This window comes from Diadema antillarum, unplaced genomic scaffold, assembly GCF_040938485.1.
Source record: "Diadema antillarum isolate AM-2024a unplaced genomic scaffold, OU_Dant_1.0 seq00001009_RagTag, whole genome shotgun sequence".
Classification (NCBI taxonomy): domain Eukaryota; kingdom Metazoa; phylum Echinodermata; class Echinoidea; order Diadematoida; family Diadematidae; genus Diadema; species Diadema antillarum.
In genome coordinates this window covers 193,475-217,958 of record NW_027271845.1, presented here as the reverse complement: position 1 = coordinate 217,958, position 24,484 = coordinate 193,475, and the positions used below count along the sequence as shown (strand labels likewise).

The 24,484-nt window shown below is 38.4% G+C and overlaps 1 protein-coding gene across 1 annotated transcript; it reads right to left on the bottom strand.

The window, feature by feature from the left end:
* Positions 1-745: 745 nt before the first annotated feature.
* On the bottom strand, positions 746-15,118 carry LOC139742620 (tRNA-dihydrouridine(16/17) synthase [NAD(P)(+)]-like). The gene is made up of 10 exons (XM_071653144.1): positions 15,042-15,118; positions 12,403-12,656; positions 11,897-12,005; positions 10,639-10,689; positions 9,082-9,277; positions 7,098-7,346; positions 5,068-5,250; positions 3,966-4,111; positions 2,732-2,848; positions 746-1,518 (listed from the first exon to the last, which is right to left on the bottom strand). Exons 2-10 carry the CDS (start codon positions 12,640-12,642, stop codon positions 1,355-1,357), a joined length of 1,455 nt encoding a protein of 484 aa, XP_071509245.1. The 5' UTR covers positions 12,643-12,656; positions 15,042-15,118; the 3' UTR covers positions 746-1,354.
* Between the last annotated feature and the right edge of the window lie 9,366 nt (positions 15,119-24,484).

Genomic DNA, 24,484 nt, shown 5'->3' with positions numbered 1-24,484 from the left:
TACTAGACATTAAGTGAGATTAAACAGTCAGTCAGACATTCATTGTATGCAAAGCAATAGTGAAGCTCAGTGTGACATCAAGGTTTAATGCATGAGCAAGGAAGTCAGAAGCACCCAGAATTCTAACAATGCTGTACAGTCATTCTGTACACTGAAATAAATAATACCAATGCAGTGAACCATTTTACCTTTTAATACACTATGAATATATTATATCTACATCACAATGTACAGTTCATTTCGCCTTCCCATATGTCCGTGTATCTGAAAAAATAAAACCACAATAAAAAAAACTTTCACCATAATTTGTTCACTATCTCTTCCATTGCCCATGTAATCTGAAGTATTCTGAGTAGATGCACAGAGGTAAATATTGGCATTTGACCTCCATCTGTTACCCCTGTACTTCATAACCTTTACCTTGATAAGTACCCTATTTTGTTTGAACCTTGAAGGAACTTAAATAGATTTGTGAGAAATGTAATTTGAGTCACTGTATAATCAAATTTAAAGTAGAGGACAAGACAAAAGGGCAATGCTTCCAAGACTTGTGATGAAGCTATATCCACAGAATGGGCATCTGGACTGCAGGATTACAACTTTACAATCTTTTTAAGGGAAGAAGACAATAAAAATGTAAGCATCTGTAAGCAGTCAGAGTGGGTTTTCTGAAAGATCTGTAGAAGTTGTATATTTTTCATACACATACACAAACACACACACACATAAAAACAAACACACACATATACAAACAAACACACATACACATCATGCTGCTATGAATAACCCAATATCCTCTTTTTCTCCTCTGAGATATTGTCCTAGACCCTGTTGCTTTTGCCTATAACATTGGCATCAGTCGTTACTGAAGTGGTTTAAAAAGATTTGTGGTCACCTGCAACCTTTGCAGGACACTCAGCCCAGCATGAAACAACTGCCATTTATCACAACATTGTCCTGCATACAGACAATCACTTAACTGGTACGGTAAAAGCTGATATTTTGCGAGGGTATGATTTTTGCAAATTTCACAAACCACTATTGCCCCACAATTTAATCACATGCAAAAAAAAATCACCACTTGATCTGCATTGCATGAATTAGCGGTGGACTGTTGTTAGTGCACTTATGATAACCTTTGTGTCAAATTGAGAAAATAACATCTCACAAAAATAACAGCTTTTACAGTAGTCATGACAGATCTTCATCCTACAGTTAGTTACTACTCTTCATACCAATATTCTGGGCCCTGATAAAAAGTAGGTATATTCACTTCATATTTGGTAGATATGTACAGGATATGTATAGAGTAAGAGATAGATGCAAAAAGAGAGAGCTGTGCCTCCCTCTCTGTCTAGCCAGAATCAATTTGCCCATTTCCTTCTGCCTGCACTGCTGTGACAAAGGAGGAGGAGGAGGAGCCACCGGCTGAGGAAATCTCCATCATGCCTTTGAGTCTCTGCTCTGCTTCCCACTGCAGTCTCCTCTCTTGCTTGGACTTGAAGAGTAAATTATGACCTGCATTGAGAACAAAAAACAAAAATCTACTTGGAGCACCATTCATTCTCATAAGTGGCATCTCTCTGGTCCCCATGTAGCTCTCAACATTTCTCAATTGCACTCGATCAGTGTGCATTTGTTCCATAGAGAGTAGATCATCACTTAAAATGTTTTTAGTCATGATTCCAACTTTAAAAGAAAAAACACATTCTTACTAAGTATCTTATTTCCTCTAAATCTTTTTTTTTCTTGTTTAGCAGCATACATTACACAAAAAAATTTTACATCATGAAATTGATCATTGAGCTCCAACACATCCACAGAAGCAGACTGTGTGTTTTCACTTGTGTTTACACTACCATCGATGCTATTTCCATCTCTTCATTCATTCGTGCTATTTTTTGTGGATCAAAAGTTTCAGTGTTTTAATGTCATCATTTATCACATATGATTGGTAATCTCTAGATTTGTTACATTTGTGAATGGCTGGCCCAGTGGCTTACGGGTATGAACTAGTGTATTTTAGAGAGTGAATTGGAACACAGTAAAAACGGTTTGATGCAGCTGCAGTAGGAGCAGCCAGAAGCAGCACAATCAGAGATTATGATTGCCCAGCTTCCCCTATCCCTGCAGACCAGATGGCCAACAATCAGTGGTGCCGCTGTAGCTACTGTGAGACACTAGACTCGGCTTTGCACTGCTGATGTTGCCATGAAGTGACAAACTGTGAGAGATTTGTTTTTCTTTGGGTTTGGGAGGGAATTGAACATTTTCCCACTCACCATTCCACTCTTCTTTTGAATATCCGAAGGCCTGACAGTACGGCATCTCGAACAAGCGACACATTAAGCCACAGAAAACTAGTGCACTCATTCTTCACAATTATGCGTACACAACAGCATTTCACAGTACAGTGCAACTTTGTAATTTCTTCTACAAACTGTAGGTAGTAATGTTCTCTATTTAGATAAAATGGTATATGTTGCAACACTTTTATTCTCTTTTAAAATCTGATGCACAAAAAAAAAAAATGGCATAAATATGCATAGTGAGCATAATTTACAGAAAAAGACCATGTTTAGGGAAATTTAATGATTAATTCTTGGAGATAATGTAATGGGCAACATGAGCGTCAAATTTTAGCCATGATCACGTGATCAATGGCCGAGATCTTAGGAGGGCCAAGTAACCCATGCATCCCATCCCTATCCCACTCTCATCCATGACTCACCTGGACAGTCTGCCATAGCTTTGTGTGCAGTGTGTTTGCAGCATGCTCTACACTGTTCAAACACACACTTCCTCCCTCGTGGATTGGCACATTTTGCACACTTTTCATATTTAGTTGCTAGAAGAGGAGAAATGTTTAGAAACACACAAGAAGAGACTCACTATAATGAATCTTGTTGCACTGATATGATATTAGATGGGAGAAGTTGTGTGGGTTTAGCAATGTCACATTGGAAGCTGTGACTGTCTTTAACTAAAGCATAATGGTTCCAACTTTTCCTGTGCATAATCAGAATGCTGGCTTCTAGGTACTTGCAATGTAGTTTATTCAGAGACTCCAACTCTCCCGTTTTCGACGGGAGATCTCCCGCCGAAAACCCATTTTTGCAAAATCTCCCGTTCTCCCGTTTAAGATTTAATTTCTCCCGCCCTGGCTCAATGTCTCCCGTTGGAAAGGATTTCTTACTTATTGCTATCGTATGTTGCAAAAATAAGCCTTAGATAGCACTAGAGAGCATCTATAACCCTAGGAACTTCGCCCTTCGCACACATAAACTTGGGTCTCCCGTTTGCTAGGAGTTTCAGGCGGGAGAATCTCCAGATCAGAAGGTGCTTGGGGTTGGAGTCTCTGTTTATTGTCCACAGGGCAAATAACCACAAAACATTATAGAGTCCCATATTTCTGCTACAAAATAGGAACGAATCCAATGATCACAAATTAATTATTCCTTCTTTCTATGTTACATATACTGAAGATAAATGTGACTTGTAACCATGAGAGCATGATAAAGTCACCAAACACTGAATGATTTTGTTATAAAAAAAAATAAAAAAAATAAATCTTCTCCTCCTTCTACATGAATTGGGCCTCTCCATTTCCAACAAGCCACCACCAAAGCAATGAGAAATCTAGCCACCGGATAAACAAAGTTCTAAGAATATCACCTTTAACCCTACATACAGTGAAGTAGGTATGAAATTAGGTACTAGGCCTAAAGTGAATTGTTCAATTGAAAACACGAAAGTAACACTATTCACACAAACCAAACATTTATAACTTCAAAATATTCAAACACCATGAAATATGGAAATGAGGTACTGTACTTTGAATCTCAAACTTTTGATCACTTAACACTTCAAATTCTTCTCCCTCGTTCATACCAAATAACCTTATTTTCCAGTTTTCACGGCTCTAACGTCTTTGACATCATCAAGGTAATGTAGGAAACACTTACATTTCACATGGAATGTTGCACGTGGGTTGCGAATTCTCTTCTTCAGCTGATTCTTGGAGAGACCCTCGCTATTGAAATCTTCATTGATGAGGGCTAGAGGGCGCTTTCGATTCCGCTCTGCTCTGCTCTTCTCCATCTGCTCAGGACTATAGAGATTGACAAAAGGAGCCACTCATCTAGCTACATTGTTCCTTTTTAGTCTCTTGAAATTGCTGCTATCAAATGACAAAAGGTCTTACAAACTGAAACATGTTCACTATATAAGGTACCAGACAGTGATGTAATTTTATTGAATGCAATACTGTATAAGCTCTCATTTTTGCGAATTTCGCAAATCCCTGTTGGACCGCGAATTTGACAACACATGAAAATGTCACCCATATGCGGTTGTAATAGTGCACTCACAACAGCTTTGTGTCAATTCGTGAAAACAACATCTCTCGAAAATGTTCATGACCTCTTCATTCGCAAAAATATCTGTACACGAAAGTAACAGCTTATACAGTAATGCTTAGAAATGTCTATTAAAACTTGTAGTCATGCAATGCATTCATCAATGTGCAATATGTGTGTAATTGCATTTGCTATCAGGAGTACACTATGCCCTCATGTACAAATACTTTATCATCTGGACTTAAATTGATTATCAAGTTTATGGAAAATGCCAGTGCTTACAGAGAAAAACTAATGCATTGATGTTCCCTTGTTGCAAGTGCCCACTGGAGTAAATTTGGACGCCACGAATGGCACCCGTAAGAAAATATGTGCATCAAATCATACACTCATTGGTAACAGTCAACTGCAATTGAGATTCTTCGGCTGTGTGTATACAAAGATCAGTGATAAAAGCTGTACACAATTTGTTACAAGCTTTTTTTTTTACATACATCCAACATGAACCAGCCTTCTCACTCCATGGTACCCATGCTACCTGGGTCCCGTTTCATAAAGCTTGTTATCAGCACATTTCTATGAAAAAATTTGCTCTCAGCCAATGAGATGCAAGGATTTCAATAGCGTATAACAACTATCATAACTTGTTATTGATAAAAGTTTTATGAAACGGGGCCCAGGTCTTTAAGGCTGGGCTGTCATAACTAACCTGGGCCTGAAGTAGGGCTGGCAAAGCCAATGGGGGCGCTTGCCATTGTCTGCTATCTCAGCGGCAGGCTGCTGACTAGCCTCCTCCTCACAGCGAGCACGCAGCCGGCTGCAGATGTTCTCACACTCACCAAGACTCTTGGCTTTGGCTAGCTCAATGCGTAGGTCACTGTTAACCAGCAGGCTAGAATGAAGACAGACAAGGGCATGTCAGTCCACACAGTATTCTATGTGTGAGTAATTGATTCTGTTCTACGTGGTTTGGGTATTTTGCTCTTAGTTTGTACATCTAGCAAAGAGTAGTACCTTCTTAATTCAGATACAAGGAAGTATTTTGTTCTTCACACAAGACTTACATTCATTCATACTTAATTTCATTCCCCACTAGACAACTTTAAGATACAATTGTACTATGAAATATAACTGGTACTAATATTGCATAACATAAATGAAAACTTGACACAAGAAAATTATAATTACCTATTCAACAAATGTATAATGGATATGCTATCTCCCTTTACATGTTACACGAGTAAACAATATGAAATATGATCCATGGAGAAAATACAGTTGAAGAAATACAGTAAATACATCTACATGATTTCCAAAACCAAGCAAAAAGACATAAAAATCTAAACAAACATACAAACTAAAGAAAAACTAGAAATGTCGCTATGGCGACTGATGCCTCCGCCATAATGCATGATTTTCCCAATAGGTGTATAGTATAATGTCTTCACAATGTGTGATAACAGTTTCACATAACTGGCAAAATATTGAAATGACAGGTTTGTCAGAAATACCTTGAATGTTCACTTTCCTTGAACTACATTTGCTATAATTGTCTATTAAAGAGTGCAGGTACATGTATTTGGGGAATTAAGGATTTTTACTTGACTTCTGACTGACTTTTTTTGCATTTAAACCTGGCCTTGACCCTTAACCTTTGACCTCTAACCTTCTGGCAGGAAATTTCCAAGAGAATCTCCATTAGGTTATACATGTATATCAAGTTTTAAAAAATGATAATGCAAGCATTGCATATACTAGTATATGAGGGAAATAGTAAAATTTTGACAAGTTGACCTTGACCTTTGACCCCCTGACTATTGACCCATGACCCCTAAATTCCCTAGATAATCCCTGCCAGTCAGTACATGCTTATGTACCAAGTTCCATGAAGATACATTGAACCATTTGTGAGAAAAGTGAAATTGTAACATTTTCACCTAATCTTTGACCTTTTGACCTCTGACTTTATGATATGAAACTCTCTCTGGAGAATCTTTATGCAGTAGTACATGTCTACACTAAGTTTCAAGAAAATACCGTTGGGCATTGCATGGATATGTGGAAATAGCAACATTTTTAGCATTTGACCTTGACCTTTTACCTCTTGCCAATGTCACTAAAATCTACTCAACTAATTGCCGTATCATACATCATCCTTGGACCAAGCTTGGTGAAAGCTGCTTCATCCAGTTTTGAGTTATCACGTAAAAAGATAAATTTTAGGATTTGACCTTGATCTTTGACCTTTGACCTCTGTCTGATTTCCCTCAAAAATTAATCAAGTAATTGTCCTACCATACATCATCCTTGGACAAAGTTCGGTGAAATTTGCTTGATCCAGTCTTGAGTTATCGCATACACAGATACAATTTCATGATTTGACCTCGACCTTTGACCTTTAACCTTTGGCCGATTTCACCCAAAATCTAATCAAGTAATTGCCTCATCATACTTTATACTTGGACCAAGTTTGGTAAAATTCCAGTCAATATTACTCAAGTTATCGCATACACAAATGCCGACGGACATACGGACGGACATACGGACAGACGGACGGACGGACAACCTGAAAACATAATGCCTCCGGCACCACTTCGTGGTGGAGGCATAAAAATAAAAGAGCATTAGGAGAAACTGACAAGCTCTAGCAACCCTTCCCCCTCCTCACAGCAATAGATGTCATGGACATTATCACTTAAAATGGATCATTAATTTTAGATTTTGTTCACTTCTACTCACCTATGATGCCACAATTTGAAGAGATGACCTCTGACATATGAGAGTGGACAAGGGTAAGCTTTGACCAGGCTGACATACTCCTCTGCAACGGTCCAGATGGGAGGATAAGTCCCTTCAAACAGGGCAGGGTTATGGAGGTTTCCTTCAGCACTCATCACACCATCAACGCCCGTCTCCGCCATGCATTGCTCTACGTCTTGTAGTGACTGGATGTTGCCATTAGCAAACACTGGGATCTTGACAGCATCTCTGTTGGGTTTACAGCAGTGGATTGAGGTCAAACTAATGGCAAAGGGCATAGGTCAACTAGCCCTGAGACAGTGTTTATGAAGCCCCTGCCTGACTGATGATTACAACTAAGAATACAAAGCATTCTTAGATACAGCAAATCTCGTGGTGCCATGTATACTACAACAAATAGCGCATTAATCATCACATACTGCATCCTTGTGCACTCCTGATATGGATTGCATATATAGGCAAGTTGCAACAAAAAGACATGAAGCAGTATACATGTAATTTGTTTCTCAAATGTAGATTATGTGCACTTTGCAATGCTGCCCAGAAATAAATTGCACCACAAAACATGTGGACACATTGTATTGCTGACTAGAAATGTCTCTATGGCGACTGGTATGCCTCCGCCATAATGCATGGTTCTCCGAATAGGTCTATAGCACAATGCCTTGACAATGTGTGATAACAGTTTCACATAACTGGCAAAACATTAAAATGACAGGTTTGTGACACATCCACTGAATGTTCACTTTCCTTGAACTAGGTTTATTTGGATGAATTGCTATACTGTCTAATAAGAGTGCAGGTATTTGGGGATTTGTACCCAACTTTTGACCCTTTTATAAGTTTAAAGATGTGAAATTTAACACTTCCACTTGACCTTTGACCTCTTGGCCTTTGACCTTTTAACAAGAAACTTCCCAGATAATCTGTATTGGGTAATACATGCATACACTAAGTTTCAAGAAAAAATCCTGCAGGCATTGTATAGATACATTGTAAGAGGGAAATAATGGCATTTTGACGAGTTGACCTCGACCTTTGACCCCTGACCGTTGACCCATGACCCCTAAATTCCCTACATCACTGCCAGTCAGTACATGCATACATATACTAAGTTCCATGAAGATACCTTGAAATATTTGTGAGATATGGAGAAAAAAGTGAAATTTTAACATTTTCACTTGACCTTTGACCCTTGACCATTGACCTCACGACCCAAAACTCTCTCTGGAGAATCTTTATTTGGTAGTTCATGTATACATCAAGTTTTAAGAAAATACCTCAAGGCATTGCAGAGATATAAGGGAAATAGTGAAATTTTGAGCATCTGACCTTGACCTTTTGACCTTTGACCTTGAGCATGTGCACCCAACAGTTGATAGGCACAACTTCGCCCACTCATACATATACATGCCAAGTTTCATTAGGATACCTCTAACAGTTTTTTTGATACGCTGTCCACAAAATTGATTACGGACGGAAGGACAGACGGACCGACGGACGGACGGACGGACAACCCAAAAACATAATGCCTCCGGCGACACTTCGTGGCGGAGGCATAAAAAGTCAATTTCACCGATAAACAAACATAAGGATCATGTTAGCTCGTATGAGATTTCAATCGAAATATAAAGACATACGTAGGTGACCCCACCACTATATCCACGTGGCCCACAGTTCACACAAACTAACATAATTTGTGGTAATTTTCACAGTTTTTTAACACTGGAAAGTTCAAATCTACACTAATGTCCTCTGACATGTTAGAACAAAGCGAAGTTCTTGCTTTTGTTTTGTTAACTGAAATTTTACTAAATCATACAACACACTGAACTGACTTACAAATGTAAGTATACATATACTCCCTTACCTTACAGATATCAGTCAGCTCATGATACACTTGGTTTCTGGTTAAGAGAATTTGCACTCAAAATATTCTCCTCCCCCAAGCCTAAGAACTCACTTGACAGCTTTGATGGCCGACCAGTCTGCCAGGCCAGTCACTGGTCCCTTCATCTCTCGGGTACGACCATGGACTGTGAGCAGTTGACATCCGGCTTTCTCCAGCATCTGAGCGAAGCGTACAGTCTTCTGGACATCCTTGAAGATGCGAATTTTGCATGTGACGGGAACAGACAGCTTCTTGTGGGCCAGACTGACTGTAATGACAAATGAGCAGAAAACCATTAATCTCAGGAATGAGTCTACAACATGACTCCATTCCAACATATCCTGACACTTGGATTTCATCCTGTTCTACCTATTCAGCAACAGAGAAGCTACATCAGTGATTTTAAGTCCTAATCAGGATGCTCACATATAATGCAAGGCTAGTATAGGCAAGGCTGCACACTGGCACTGGTCCGACGGTCCCTGACCAGTAAAAATCACTGTTGGACCAGTAACTTTTTCAGGAATGGATCAGTAAAACATAGAAAAACTGGGTAACTACTGGTCCGACAGACAGGTCAGACCAGTAGAAAAAATGGGTTAGTGTGCAGACCTGGTATAGGGGTATGTCTACGACTGAAATGAAATAATACAAGTGTCAGGGAGGCAACTTTTAATTTGGATTGAGAGAACCTTTACCCAATTATTTTAAATTGCACAACAAATACATACACGTACATTGCCAGAAGAGAACTTTTGAGCGTCATGCAACTACCTATGATATGGACCACACCTTACCCTGAGCTGTCATCCCCAAGATATACATACACACACACACACACAGAGTTTTAGAAAAGTTGTTGTGCTCCTATTGTCACTTGTCTTCAAATCTTTTAATATCTAACACTTTCTACCAACACCAAAAAAAAAAAAATGGCAATGCTCTCAAGGGACACTACAGTTTCCCAGCAGCATTTCTTTTTCCTTTTCTGATTACATGTACAGATGAATATTTGTTTTGCAAACATACAAATCTATCGATATTTAGTGCTAGAAAAGCACCTGGAGAGCACAGACCTCTGCCAAACCAGGAACTGATATTCACCCATACATGAATGCAATTTCCCAATACAGAAGCCTTTGTTTACGTTATCAAGTTCCAGCAGCATGGCACCCCGCCTGAACAGAGCACACGCTTTGATGCGCGTATGTAAACTTCCAGAACATGCAGCTTGACCTCCTAAGTTCAATGACCTTATATGCCAAATGATCAAAAATCCTTCAGAAATGAATGCAAATTTCCAGATCACTACCAAAAAACATCTGCTCCTCTGCATCATTATCGCCTTTTCCTGCAAGTTTTATTCAAATCCGTTCACGACTTTTTGAGTTATTTTGCAAACATATAAACAGACCAACACCAATGAAAACATTACCTCCAGCCTTGGCAGAGGCAACTATCAGACTTTAGCATTTGGGAAAGGTTTATCCACTTGATAGAATCGTCGCCCATGGACATTTGAAAAGTATACTAACGGATCCATTTAATTACTCAAGTTGGATTGATACAAACTGATGTGGCATAATGGGGATTCACAAAAACTTCAATAGCTTAAAAGGGCTTGCTTACCCATGCTACTGATGGTATCCCAGTCATCCTGTAGAAAGGCTCCATAATGACCTGAAAATATTACATCAAAAAGATCAATGAAAGTTCAAGCATAAGCAAAGTTTATTGGTTGGCAATCTGCAGTGCATTTCTCATAATGACCTAACTACAAGTTTACAAAGATTTTCTACTTGTTTGTTTGTTTGTTTTTCTGGTCTTTTTACATTTTACAAAATATTCTTTTTTCATTTTACTGCACAGTTGTGGCAGTTACAGTTCTGGTATCTACTTTATGAATATCCATTCATGACCACAGTCAAGTAATTTCCTAATCATTTGTCTCTCAAATATGTTTTAAAAAGATCAAGTGTCAATCAATTCACACGTTCACACTTTAGTATTCACACTAATGTGCTATTAAAAGTTCTACTTCACTTCTCATCTTATTTTTCTTTCTTTCTCCTGTAGCTTTAGATAGTGCATAAAAACTCCTGTGGTAAAACACTAAGTTCTACATGTGTACTGGTATTAAAGGACAAGTTCACCTTCATAAACATAAGGATTGAGAAAATGCAACAATATTAGTAGAACACATCAGTGAAAGTTTGAGGAAAATTGGACAATCGATGCAAAAGTTATGAATTTTTTAAATTTTTGTGTTGGAACCGCTGGATGAGGAGACTACTACAGCCTGTGAGTCATATGCGTACAACAGTATAAAGAAAATGTAAAAGAAAATTCAATATATTTTCACTTTTTTCGCATAATAAAAGAGCACTTGACTTGCCTCTTTCTAAAGGCAGGGGGAATAATATTACCCATAACATTTGTCGGTAAGGAGTCAGGGGAATGTGTACTTTTTTCAAAAGATGGAATTTTGTGAAATTCTCTTTACATTTTCCTTATATTGTTGTACGCATGTGACATCTAAGTTATTCATACACTGCAGTAGTCTTCTCATCCAGCGGGTACTGCACAAAAACTTCAAAAATTCATAACTTTTGAACGGATTGTTTGATTTTCCTCAAACTTTCAATGATATGTTCTACTAATATTGCTTCATTCTCTCAATCCTTATGTTTATGAGTTGAACTTGTCCTTTAAATACTTATTACACAATGGACAATTCCTTTCAATAAAGTACACAACTACATGACACTATGGATAAGATCTTTAAAAAACACAGATCACAGGATATATGTTATCAACAAAAACAAAACATTACTTGCCAAAATAAATTGAAATCACTTCCACAGGGTATATGAATTATGTAACTCACCTCTTTTAGCAATGGATTGAGGACAACCCAAGTTAAGGTCAATCGCATCACAGCGGTCTTGAGCCAGCAACCCAGCTTGCACAAACACTTCTGGGTCATTTGCACAGAACTGCATAGAAATGAAGAAGTGGACTTGGAAAGCCATCTCTTATAAGACTGAATGCACTAAAAATTGTGAAGATGATGTTATAATCATGCAATACTGCTTTCAGGTGTGGAATAGAATCATCACTATTTCATGTTCATGTAGATTTGACCCTGTTACAAAAGAGATTTGAAGTCTCAAAGAAGAAATACCAAGCAAATATTTTCATTCCCGCATTCCCTAACACTGCCTCCACACAGTCATATTTGTATGATACAGACGTTTGTACTTGAAATGAAGTGTGAACCGTCTGTCAAATTTTCATTGGTGAAAAATGAGCATAGAATTATGCTTATAGAATAGGATTAATTGATTCTCTTTCATCTAAGCAATGGGGTTTAAATACATCCTCAGTTCTGACCTGAACAATCAATGGCCGGTCCTCATCACATGAAGCAAGAGCTTCTCTTCTGTAATGGCTGTCCCTCGTGAAAACAGAGGCATGAAACATTGGTGTGTAGCACAGTTCTGCCTTGTGTCGTCTACTCAGCAGTCTCCATGGTAACTCACTTTGGTCAACCATCGGCGCCACAGCAAAGCGGGGCCTTCCAAGGGTCTTCTCCCAAAATTCAAAGCCTTCTAACTTTTCCATTGCTGACATCGAGCCCCAAATTCCTAGTGTAAGAGTGGTTCATATAGGGCAATTCCATACTGATGAAACGTATCAACCAGCAGGCCAAATTTTCAAATTGAACACACCAAGCTAAATGACACATCAATTGAAAGCTTATTGTATGAACTTTCAGAAATCACACATAAGAAATAATTTGTGCCAAAATCCTTTTCAAACAAGAGAAAATATTAAGTGCATTTTGATCTGACACCAAAATGCTGTGCAATTGTTTTCATTATATTTTCCTTCTGTAAATATGAAATAACCACTTTTGGTTTTGTATATGATATCCTTCAGGCTTCAGTCTGTCTTTGCAGTCTCCGTGGAATATATCCCCGACGACCAGAAACAGACCGATCTTTCGGTCAAGAACCCAAACATATCAGAAGACATTCTTTCCTGATGCAATTAAACTACGGAACTCTTTACCACCAAGTATAAGTAGAAGCACCTCTCGCTCTCTACAGATCTTCAAACAGGGGGTGCAACAGATTAGGCTTCGTTAAGCCTCTTCTGTCTTTTTTAACTGCACATATAGAATCTGTAGAGATCTTTTTACACGCACTTTTCATCTGGGCACTTGACAAGCACAAGTACGATAATACGCCAACGGCGGTCTGTACTTTACTGGAAGAAGAAGAAGAAGAAGTCTCAAAGTACCTGCCTGCCCAAGTACCATAGACACCTAGTATAGGATTCTAGGAATGCTTTGACCGAAAGATCGGTCTGTATCTGTCCGTCGGGGAATGTTCCGCGGAGACTACGTCTGGCTTCACGGATCCCCTCCGTATACAGACCGAAGTCAATGATCCCGGCTCCTGTGTGGAGCAGTCGCGCACAGATCAAACGTTACAATAAACCAAGTTTCAGACAACTTTTTTACATTCAAACAAGTTTGACATGACATGACACATTATGCAGCAATATTTGGGGTAATTTCTCACATTGTGCTATCGAAATACTCACAGTAACTCAGTTATAATGCAGAAATTTTATCCATATCGCAACATCGCCGTTCGCTAAGTGTAAGTCGCCATTTTGAATCTGTATAAGACTCTAGGCCAATCACATGCGAGGTACGTGTTTTAGTCAAAAAAACATGTAGAAACTACCTCGCATGTGATTGGTTAATAGATTCATACTGTATGTTTCTGCAGTTTGAATGTGACTACGCGACGGGCTGGTTGATGTGTGTTTTACGTTGAAAATTCTACCAAAATGTTGGATTATTAATTGATCTGGTGAGTGTAGTGTACTCTTGAATAGTTGATTTAACTATACAAGCTTAAATTTGCCGACCTAGGGCCATGAATTAGACGCAATCGAGAAGGGTGAGGTACCTCACCCAATTTTCCATAGAGACAGTGGTTAAGAATACAATTGTATCCACACAGCAATGGGTACCACCGTACTGGTACCTTCCGTCTGTCTATGGAGGACAGCGTTAATGGCAAAATGTAAGAGTCCTTCGGACAGACGGATCTTTCTGTCTAAGGAATGCTACACTTCAGTCGCGACAGGTTCGCACGGCGTCTGGTTGGATAGACAGAAAGATCCATCTCATTTGTCTGGATGAGTCTTTTTTTGACGTTATCGCTCTCCTCCGTGGAAGGGGATCTGTGAAGCCAGACGCAGTCTCCGCGGAACATATCACGATATCCCCGACAACCAGATAGCCTACACTTGGCTACAGACCGATCTTTCGGTCAACTGGTCGGACTACAGTACCACCACTGACCATGACCACTGGCACTGCCACTGGCCACTGCTTACCAATACTCGTATAGTAATTGGAATACCATGTGTCCATGCTTACTGCCCAAGGCCAAGGCCAATCCAGACTTCAAGTTTAACAAACCATAACCACGATAACATCACAGTCATAACAAATCAATCCTGCTGTAAATTTATTCTATTGAATAAACCAATTCTAACGTTACACCCCAATTAACTACACGCAGCCGCTGTCGCGAAGCGTAGCTACACCCCAATTAACTTTACACAAGTTTATACATGGGATGAATTCCCGTGCAGGACGATCCCTGTGCCTGGTGGACTCTGGACAGAGAAATCAACTAGATCTACATGCTATCAAAATAAGATCTAGATCTACGCCCTATGCATGTTTACTTGCGCTTGCCGGCCAATGATGCCAGATCTACAAAAGCGGACCTTTATGCCAATGGCATGCACACCACGTTAATGGCAATGCTATGGCCCAAATAGATCTATGCCATGGACATGTTGGCAGTAGCTGCATGTTGCATTAGCGCCCCTTTGGCTTTCTTGTGTTGTGATGTTTACTAAATGTCTTGCATTCCTCTCTCGACATTTTATACTCACTTATGCTGCTGACTTACGCGGAAAAGATTTCTGATGTGTCTTACGTTCGGCAGATGTTCGAGAAGATTGGCAGCAGTGGACCAACGATCAACCTATAATTTGGCAGGGAGTTGATCAGTCGACCACGTTATCCTTAGCATGGTTAGCTTTAGACACAGAACATGACATGCATGCAGCAACAACATGTGCATCTATCATACACAGCGAACGGTTCGTGTGTATTCATAGCCCAATTTGCGATAAAATCGCCAACAAATAGGAATTTGTAATTGCGAAAGTGGGACCAATATTGCTCAATAAACCAGCGCAGACCGGAAGTATATCAATCAGCAAATCTCAAATTGTTTAGATTACCACTGATGATCAGTGGCGGCGATTTTAGGTTGCCCCCCCCCCCCCCCCCACACACACACCCCCCAAGCAGGGTCCGCTTGACACAGTATTTGTTTATACTTATTTTCTTTTAACCCCTCAGATCCCCCTTGGCCGTGTGCAGTCGGGAGGGGACAGGAATAAGGTTCGCGGTTTCTTGTATTAAGATTATTAGATTTTCAAAAAATTTAATCAGTAAATGAGAAAATAACGCAGCAATTACAGAACTTATAGGCTTGTTTTCATAACTTTTTTTTTACGGTCTATGCATGATTTTCCAAGTTAATATTCGTCCAACCAAAGTGCGCACACGATTGCTGAATTTTACGCTAAACGTGAAGGAAAAGCTCACTCGGACGGGATGATAAATTAAACCCGCGGGCTCCCATCTCAATTTAATTCAATTCAATTCAATTCAATTCAATTTCATTTGTTCAATCTCCGGCATATATACCCCGCGGTTGCTGCGCCTTGAGACATTTTGAAATGATTTGATCAGTAAATAAAACAATTAGGCCTCTTATTATGAATTCAGCTGGTCACGGAATGGGTTCTGAAAAATTTCCGGATATTCGTCCATTCACCCAAACACAGACAATTAAGTGAACCAGATTGTTGATTTTCAACGCAAAAGCTGATTTGACATGCTTTCTTTTGTATTTTACCTATTTTATTTTTAAAAGACGTGTATATCGTGTTACTTTTTTGACTGACATTTTTTTTCTTCAAATATTCCACCAAAAGCGTATAAATGTGACAGATCGTTAAATATCAATAATATATGCGTAAGCTCAAGTTCCTCTTGGAAATCTAAGAGGCAGTCCACCCCCAAAATGAATAAACTCCTAAAGAAAGAGAGAGAAAACAAATCTCTACAGAACGTTTTAAAAATGACAAAGATCGGATAAGAAATAAGGAAGGTGATTTTTTTTTTGAAAATATTTCTTGACCAATCCTGCGAGCTGACGATGTCATGCCACTCTCACATTCTCATGCATAATATGCAATTTGGAAACTTTTTAGCAGTGTAGATAGAAGCATATTATTCCCATATAACAAAATACATCAGAGCTATAGTCATCGGTCTTTTGTAGGGGGTGGGGGTGGTGGTTTTAAGCATGTTTTATATTCATACAGCTGAAATGTGAGATTTTTGTCATTTCTGTATATGAAATGAATAAGAGAGAGCATGACATCATCATATTTTACATGATGATTTGAATATTCATATAAACACTCAACTGGTCAGGAAGTGCTTTCTGAAATTCTTTTAAATCCAAGAATGTCATAACTACTTCCTTATTTCTTATAAAATTTTAGAGTGGAATTCTTCTTTAAGGTCAGAATATATCCCCTCCCAAACCCGAAGCTCCATCTCTCTCCCTCCGCTGATCCCACCCGGTTCCTCGCTGGGTTGCCCCCCCCCCCCCCCCCCCCCCCCCACATGGACCTTCTTACCACCATGCCCTTCCCAGATTCCTATACATAGGCCTATACCCCTCTTCACTCCCTTTGTAACAATTGAATTAAATCAAATCAAATTAAATTGAATTAAATCAAATTATTACTTAAACTGAGTAAATGAATTAAATCAAATCAAATCAAATTAAATTAAATTGAATTATTTTCATTCTTCTTTTTCCAACAAATCATAACAGAAAATAAATCAGGAATTATATCATAAACACAAACATTCGCCTTTGCAAAAGATGAATGATACCGATAAACATAAGAATGCATGCATGACAAAAAAAAATACAAAGTTATGATTCAGTTGAAAAAAAAAAGAACTGAGAGGTCCACTAAAAGCAAGCTTGTATATTGTCAACCGCTCAAAAGAGAGAAAAAACCCTCATGAATTAGCCTACTTATTTACAAACACTTATCACAAATACTACAAAGTATATGATTTACGGATCGAGGTCCGCCATTTCCAATACCCCCCCCCCCCCCATCATCCTGGGGACGGAGAACGGAAACACCCTCGCGCGAGGAAAAAGCCCTTCGAAAGTTAATGAGAGGAGAAATGCGTAACGGTATCACCTGTGTATATACTAGTAGTCCTTGTATACTGGAATATTCGCGGGCACTTTAATTTCGCGAATTTCACGAGCGCCAAGAGTCGCGAAATTAAAATGTACGCGAAAGTTCTTGTCTATATAGTACACTATATGCATTGAACGCCAGTGGCGATCCGCGTAAATTTCATGCCACGAAAAAGGCCGTCGGGTCCAATTCGTGAAATTTCATGCCGCGAATACTTTTTACAGGGATCGTTGGCTTGACAAAAGAAGCCAAAGGAAAGATCTAGAGGGGAGCTGAGGAGGGAAGGCATATAAAGTGAGTGGCAGCAGAGACATGGAAGTTGAAATTGGGCTAGTGGAGCAGGCCCGTAGCCAGGGGGGGTGCGTCGGGTGCGTACGCACCCCCCAAAATTCTGAAAGGTCCACTTTTTCATAATAACGGTTTTTAGCAATTCTCAAGATAACAATCCAAATAAATATAAAGACACATTATATGCTACGTAAATGTGGAAGAGTACGTTTAACAATGTTAAAAATAATTGTACGAAACCCTTTTGTTGTATGAACCATCGGATCGTCCCCATGCACACAAACACAAATGTTATGTATCAATTTGTGCGAGCTATTATTATATTGGCACTGCATGCCATGGCCCTTGGCCCGTGTGACCGGTGTTTTTTTTTTTTTCCACTGGCCGCCCGAGTACGTGCGATTCGTGGATGACATTGAGGTTGACACTTGCATTTTTTCACAGGAACAGAGGTAAGTGGATGAAAATCTAAGAGCCTCAAGTTTACATATATGATAAAAATTAAAGAAATTTCCTCGAAATTACTATAATCGAAAACCTGAGACATTTTATATCTACGTCTCACAAAGATATAGTACATGTATATATAAGTACATGTTGGCATGATAATGCCTGGGGATAGATTATTATGTCAACTATTTTCCATTATGAATGCATGCTCCAATCAAATTGTGAAAAGGTGGTCATGAATTAGCATTTCTTACGAACGATCAGGAGAGGCAAAACAAAATGAAAGGCCTGTCTTACTCCAGTTCTCTTGTAACACTCATTGGGCCATTATGCATGCCTAACGAATTATAATAGCTGCTTTTTCTAGCCCTTTTGCTAGTACCAACATTCGAGAAAAGATCATCTATCAAGTAACTGTACGATCTCCGTGCATAATCTAATGCTTTTAAACACGCACTTATTCATATTTTTCATAAAAAACACAGGTAATGAGCCGGATTGGGTTAAAATTCTCACTTACAGCTTTGTAGAAGTCTGAGTCAACAGTATCACACAGTACTTCAAGACGTATTAGTACAAACGATTTCTTGAGCCTGCACCGTTTCAGGCTCTGTTCTGGATACGGCGGTAGAGACTCATTCTTTTTTGTTGTTTATTTTATCATTATTTACTAATCTCTTTTCTAACTTACAGGTAGCGGATTTCTTTGCAGGCCAAATTCGGAAATGTACTGTTGATTATTACTTATACATTTTCTCATGTTGTGACAGTTCTATTGGTTCTCATTTTAAAGTGAGCCAAAACCTAAGAACATTCTCACTTATAATTTCCAAAGAGTATTATGCAGGCACGCAAACTCATTTTAGTTGTATTTCATTTAAATGTAATGGGTAAGAGGGTATGAGAGAGAATGGAAAGTGCTGAGCTATGAAGTAAAATGGTAAAGTAAAAAGTTTGTCAGATAGTATTACAAAAGAAACTCATTCTTTTTTGTTTGTTTATTTTATCATTATTTACTTATCTCTCTTCTAACTTAAAGGTAGTGGATCTCTTTGCAGCCCAAATTCGAAAATGCCTAGAGACAGCTAGTAACCAAATATGCTACTATAATTTAATAAATAAGAAATAACCATTCCAGTATGTATCTTAGTGTGCACAGTAAGACAGATCAAATCAAATAGGAAAACATCTGAGCACTAAGCCCGAGGTCTGAATTTGCACTCAACTTCTTCCAATGGCTAACGGATGTTTAATTTTTGAATTTCACTGACCTCCAAATTTCACAAAGAAAACCTTCTTAGCATGATGGTTAATATGACATTTGACTGATATTGGAGATGTTTGCGAATCGGATCTACTACCTTTAATATTATTAAATCTAAAATGATTATTTGAAAGTTCGGAAATGCTTGAAATATCCTACCACAAGGAGGCAAAATATAAATGGTTCACATTTACAATTCATTTTGTTTTAAAAATTTTCTTATTTATTTTCGTTTTTGACAAACTCGCATACCAACGGCTGATATACTGTATAGTAAAGTGAATGTTTCATCTTCCAAACAGCATCCAATGGGATGGAAAACTCCAACTGAAAGGTGGACACCGTGACCATACTCGCTAAAGAAAACGCGTAATAGGGGTCGTTTTTTCTCACGGATTAGATGGAAAGTGTAATGTACGAGCGTATATAATCAAAGGGTATCAAAAAGGCCGAAATTTGGAAAAATGGTATATTGTTCAATCATGATGAAGTACTTCTTTAGGGTGCAGGAAACATTTAAGGAATACTTGTTTTTAAGGCCCGAAAAAATCATATGATCATTACTCGTTTAGGGGCCATTTTGGAAGTCCATGTATGAGCATGGTGTCCACCTTTTAATTGTCGCTACCCCTCCCGGGACAGTATCAAAGGACCGTTTTGTTAATTAACGCAATCCCCCCTTCCTTTAAAAATCCTGGCTTCAGGCCTGCTAACGCGGGTATACAATAGAAAAAATAAAAGTTAAAACAACACCAGGAAAATCACTATTCTCAATTTTGCGGCGCGCTACGCGCGCAGAGTCTCGAACACAATTAAACGTTGCAACTTCCTGGCAAAATGAGTTTTTACTATTTCCTAGATGAAATACCGTAACACGATTGCATGCAACAGACAAAAATACAAATTTCCTCGAGACTTTAAAACGTCATTAAAACAGTCAAAATTCACAATGTGCGGCGCGCTTCGCGCGCAAATTCTTATACAACTTTTGTAGTTCGGTCGTCCAAAGAATATATATATATATATATATATATATATATATAAAATATACGTATATATATATATATATATATATATATATATATAATTGTGTGTGTGTGTGTGTGTGTGTGTGTGTGTGTGTGTGTCATCATTGGTATTGGTACCGAAGGTCCGTTTTTTTAGTGACCGCACCCCCCTTGAAAAATCCTGGCTACGGGCCTGTGGAGGCGGTCAAGGAAAAGGGGACAGGGAGAGTGATAAGGGACAAAGTAGAAAAAAAAATAGTAAAAATCAAGAAAAAGGTTCGGATATTGCTGGAAGGAGAAAGGTGAAGGAGAAGGGGGGAGGGAGACGTGAGGATGGAAAATCATGAAGATAGGAGAGAGAGAGAGTATATATAAAATCAATTGGAAAAAAACGAAGACTGTGAACAATATATTATGGACTATGAAATCGAAATGACTGGAGAAATAAATCGGGAAGGAAAAAAGGTAAGTTGAGAGGGGGAAAGACTATGGGTAAAAGCAAGTAGCTTCAAACACAAAAGCAAAAAGAGATAGAGGGATGGGATTGCTGGTTGTCCAGCTCGCCAGAAGCTAGCAAGAAGGAAGATTAACATCTACAGCAAAGCGGATTGGGAGAAATTTGCTGATTTCATGCAAGGTGTAGGCAAGGAAATTGAAGAAGCTTGATTTTTGCTCAGTGAATGAGGCTTGGGTTATGTTCAAGAATGGAATAGAGAAGGGAATGACAGAGTTTGTTCCACATAAGATGACCTCCAAAAAGAATGACATACCTTGGATTTCAAACAAGATTAAAAGGTTGATCAAAAGGAGAGATAGGTTGAACAAAAAAAGTCGGAACATGAAATTGAGAAACCACGGGGTAGTCCCTTTTCAATTGGAGGAAGAGTTGAAAGCAGTTAAGAAATCACTGCAACAAGAGCTAAGGAGGGCTTATTGGAATTATGTGGAATCTCTTTTTTCTATCGATGAAGATACCACAGAATTTGAGAGTATGAAGAGATTTTGGGGCTTCATCAAACACAACAGAGCTGATAATACAGGAATAAGAGAACTGAAAAGTGATGGTATTACGATCACTGATCCAATTGCAAAAGCTGAAGCATTGAACCAACAGTTCAAAAGTGTTTTCACCAAGGAAACTCCCATACCGAATGACTTATATACTACCGGAAACCTCAGACTTTGAAGAAATGGAGGATATTTTGTTTACATCAAAGGGTGTAGAGAAGTTGCTTTGTGGTTTGAAGACATGTAAGGCCCCTGGACCGGATGGTATAACTCCACGAGTCTTGAAGCAGCTGGCAAAAATTCTGGCTCCAATTCTTTGCAATATATTCCGGTTGTTTATTATGAATTAAGTGAAATACCAAATGATTGACGTGAAGCAAATGTTGTACCAGTCTACAAGAAAGGTAATCGATCTACTCCTGTAAACTACCGCCCCATTTCGCTGACATGTATTTGCTGTAAACTAATGGAGCACGTTTTAGCCAGCAAAATTATGAAGGACGGGGACGAAAATAACATCATTTTCCCCCTGCAATATGGCTTCCGTAAGAACAAGTGTGAACAACAATTACTTGGTTTCACAAGCGATTTACATAGGAACTTGGAAGCAAGACGTCAAACGGATGTTATAGTCATGGATTTTTCAAAAGCTTTTGACAAGGTTGGGCATGAGCGGCTTTTACGTAAACTGGACTACTATACAACACTGTAAAAAATTTACTGTAGTTTTTACAGTAAATTGCTGGCAACTCTGCTGCACAGTAATTTACTGTAATTTTCATCTTACAGTAAGCTGCTGTAACTTTGCCCTACGGTAAATTACTGTAAATTTCTAATATCTACAGGGAGATACTGTACAATTTACTGTATCTTGCTGTAAAATCTAAAACTTTTGTAATGGTAGCTACTGTAAATTTTGGTTAAATTACAGTAATGTATTGTAATTTTTTTGGTTACATTACAGTGATACTGTACACTACCTACAGTAAATTGCTGTAAACCTGCCCAATTTACCCCATATACTGTACACTTTCCACAGTAAATTACTGTAAATTTACCCAATTTACAGTAATTTACCCCATATGCTGTACACTTTCCACAGTAAATTACTGTAAATTTACCCAATTTACAGTGAAATACCATTTAAATTAAAGTGTATTGTTTTACAGTAATTGACACAAAAATACACTGAAGTAAAACATTTGCATGAAACTTTGGAAAGTCTTTATTGCATAAACACACAACACAACAATATCCTATTTCCAAACAAAAACAAAATCCAGATAAATAATGCCTCCGGCCACTTCGTTGGCGGAGGCATAAAAATAGCATTTTTGAGCTTTATGTAGTGATTCAGAGCAAAAACTCTGATTTCATGTATAAATTAGCATAATTAAAACAATAAAATCATTGAAGGAAATTAAATATACGATTTTGTAGATTATGACGCAGGCAACATGCATGCTGATTTGTGATCGGGCAATCCACGGCTAAGTTTGTAGGGGGGCCATAATGCCCCCCCCCCCCCCACACACACACAAGACTACAAACAGCCTGGCATTTTTAGGTTTAAATTGCTCCACTTAATGCAATCGTCACACCAAAAAGATTTGAGCTCAATCAGACTTCAGCAAATGTTGCCAACAAAAGGCTTAAATTAAGACTAGTGTTCAAAAGTTATTCCAATGACTAATTTTAGAGATTTGAAAATTAATCTGGGTTTCATTTTCTTTACCCACACTTTGTAATATACCGGTATCTACTAAATTTTGGTCAAGGTATTTTACTTTTTTTTTACAGCATAATGGACAGATATCACAATGATTCCTTAATCTTAATACCTTAACCTTGGTGGGCTGGACAAGTTAGTCCTATAAATTGAATGTTTACAATGTTCCCAGCAAACAGCTTATCACAGTATTTGTCAATATCTTCATGAGCAAAGGCATACTATGCAGTGCAGTATACAACTCAGTTTTGAAATTCTTTACAATTGATTAACCAAAACAAGATGAATGCGACTGCATCTCCTATATGCCTCCTCTGAATAGATGGCTCAAATTGTACTTTGATTATTGTGATAACCAGAATAAAAAACATACATATTAGTTGACCTCTTTGACAATGGACCTCACACCTTATAACCCCAAAGTCTGATCACTTTACATCCTCCTAGTCATGAGTACAAAATAGTTGAGGTATATGAATGTATGATAACAAAGCTAAAACAAACCAACAACTTCATATGTATAATGACATCAATGACCTCTTAACTTTGACCTCAGTGAACAAAAATATAATCAGTTTGTCTCACTATGGTGATGAATACTACATGTTGTTCCAAGTTTTAAGTTCATGGCTCAAATTGTTCAAGAGTGTTGTTAACAATGCAAAAACCTGAATTTTCATGGTAAGTGACCTTTGGCCTACATTTGTCACAATCTAATCTGATTGTCTTCCTATGGTGATACATACATGTACTAGTACCAAGTACAAGTTTGAAGTTAATGGAACAAGTGGTTCTTGAGATATATGGGGTGTTGCAAGAAAGTTGCAATCAATTGCAAATAATTGCTAATTTTGAAACAACCATTCTGATTGGCTCAGGGTCTGCCCTATTAAGAAGACATGCATGCAACGATGATTTTGATTGGCCAGTGACAATCAGTTGCAATTAATTGCAACTTTCTTGCAACACTCCAATAGTGTAAACAATGCAAAAAATCCTTCAATTTCAGAATTTACCACTCTAACCTTTGACCTTTGACCTATGTACCCAAGATCATCTACCTATGGTGATACATACTTACACAAAGTTTGAAGTTCATGCCTCAAATCGGTCTGGAGATATCGCATTAACAAGGCTAACGTCTACCAGCACAGCAACTGATGTTTGTGACCTTGACCTTCGACCTACATATCCCAAAATCTAATCATATCGTCTTCATATGGTGATACATACCAGCATCATGTTTGAAATGGATTTTGAGTTATTGCAAGAACGAGGAAGCAGTGAAAGGTGAAAACTTTTTGCCACGACGACTTTACGTGA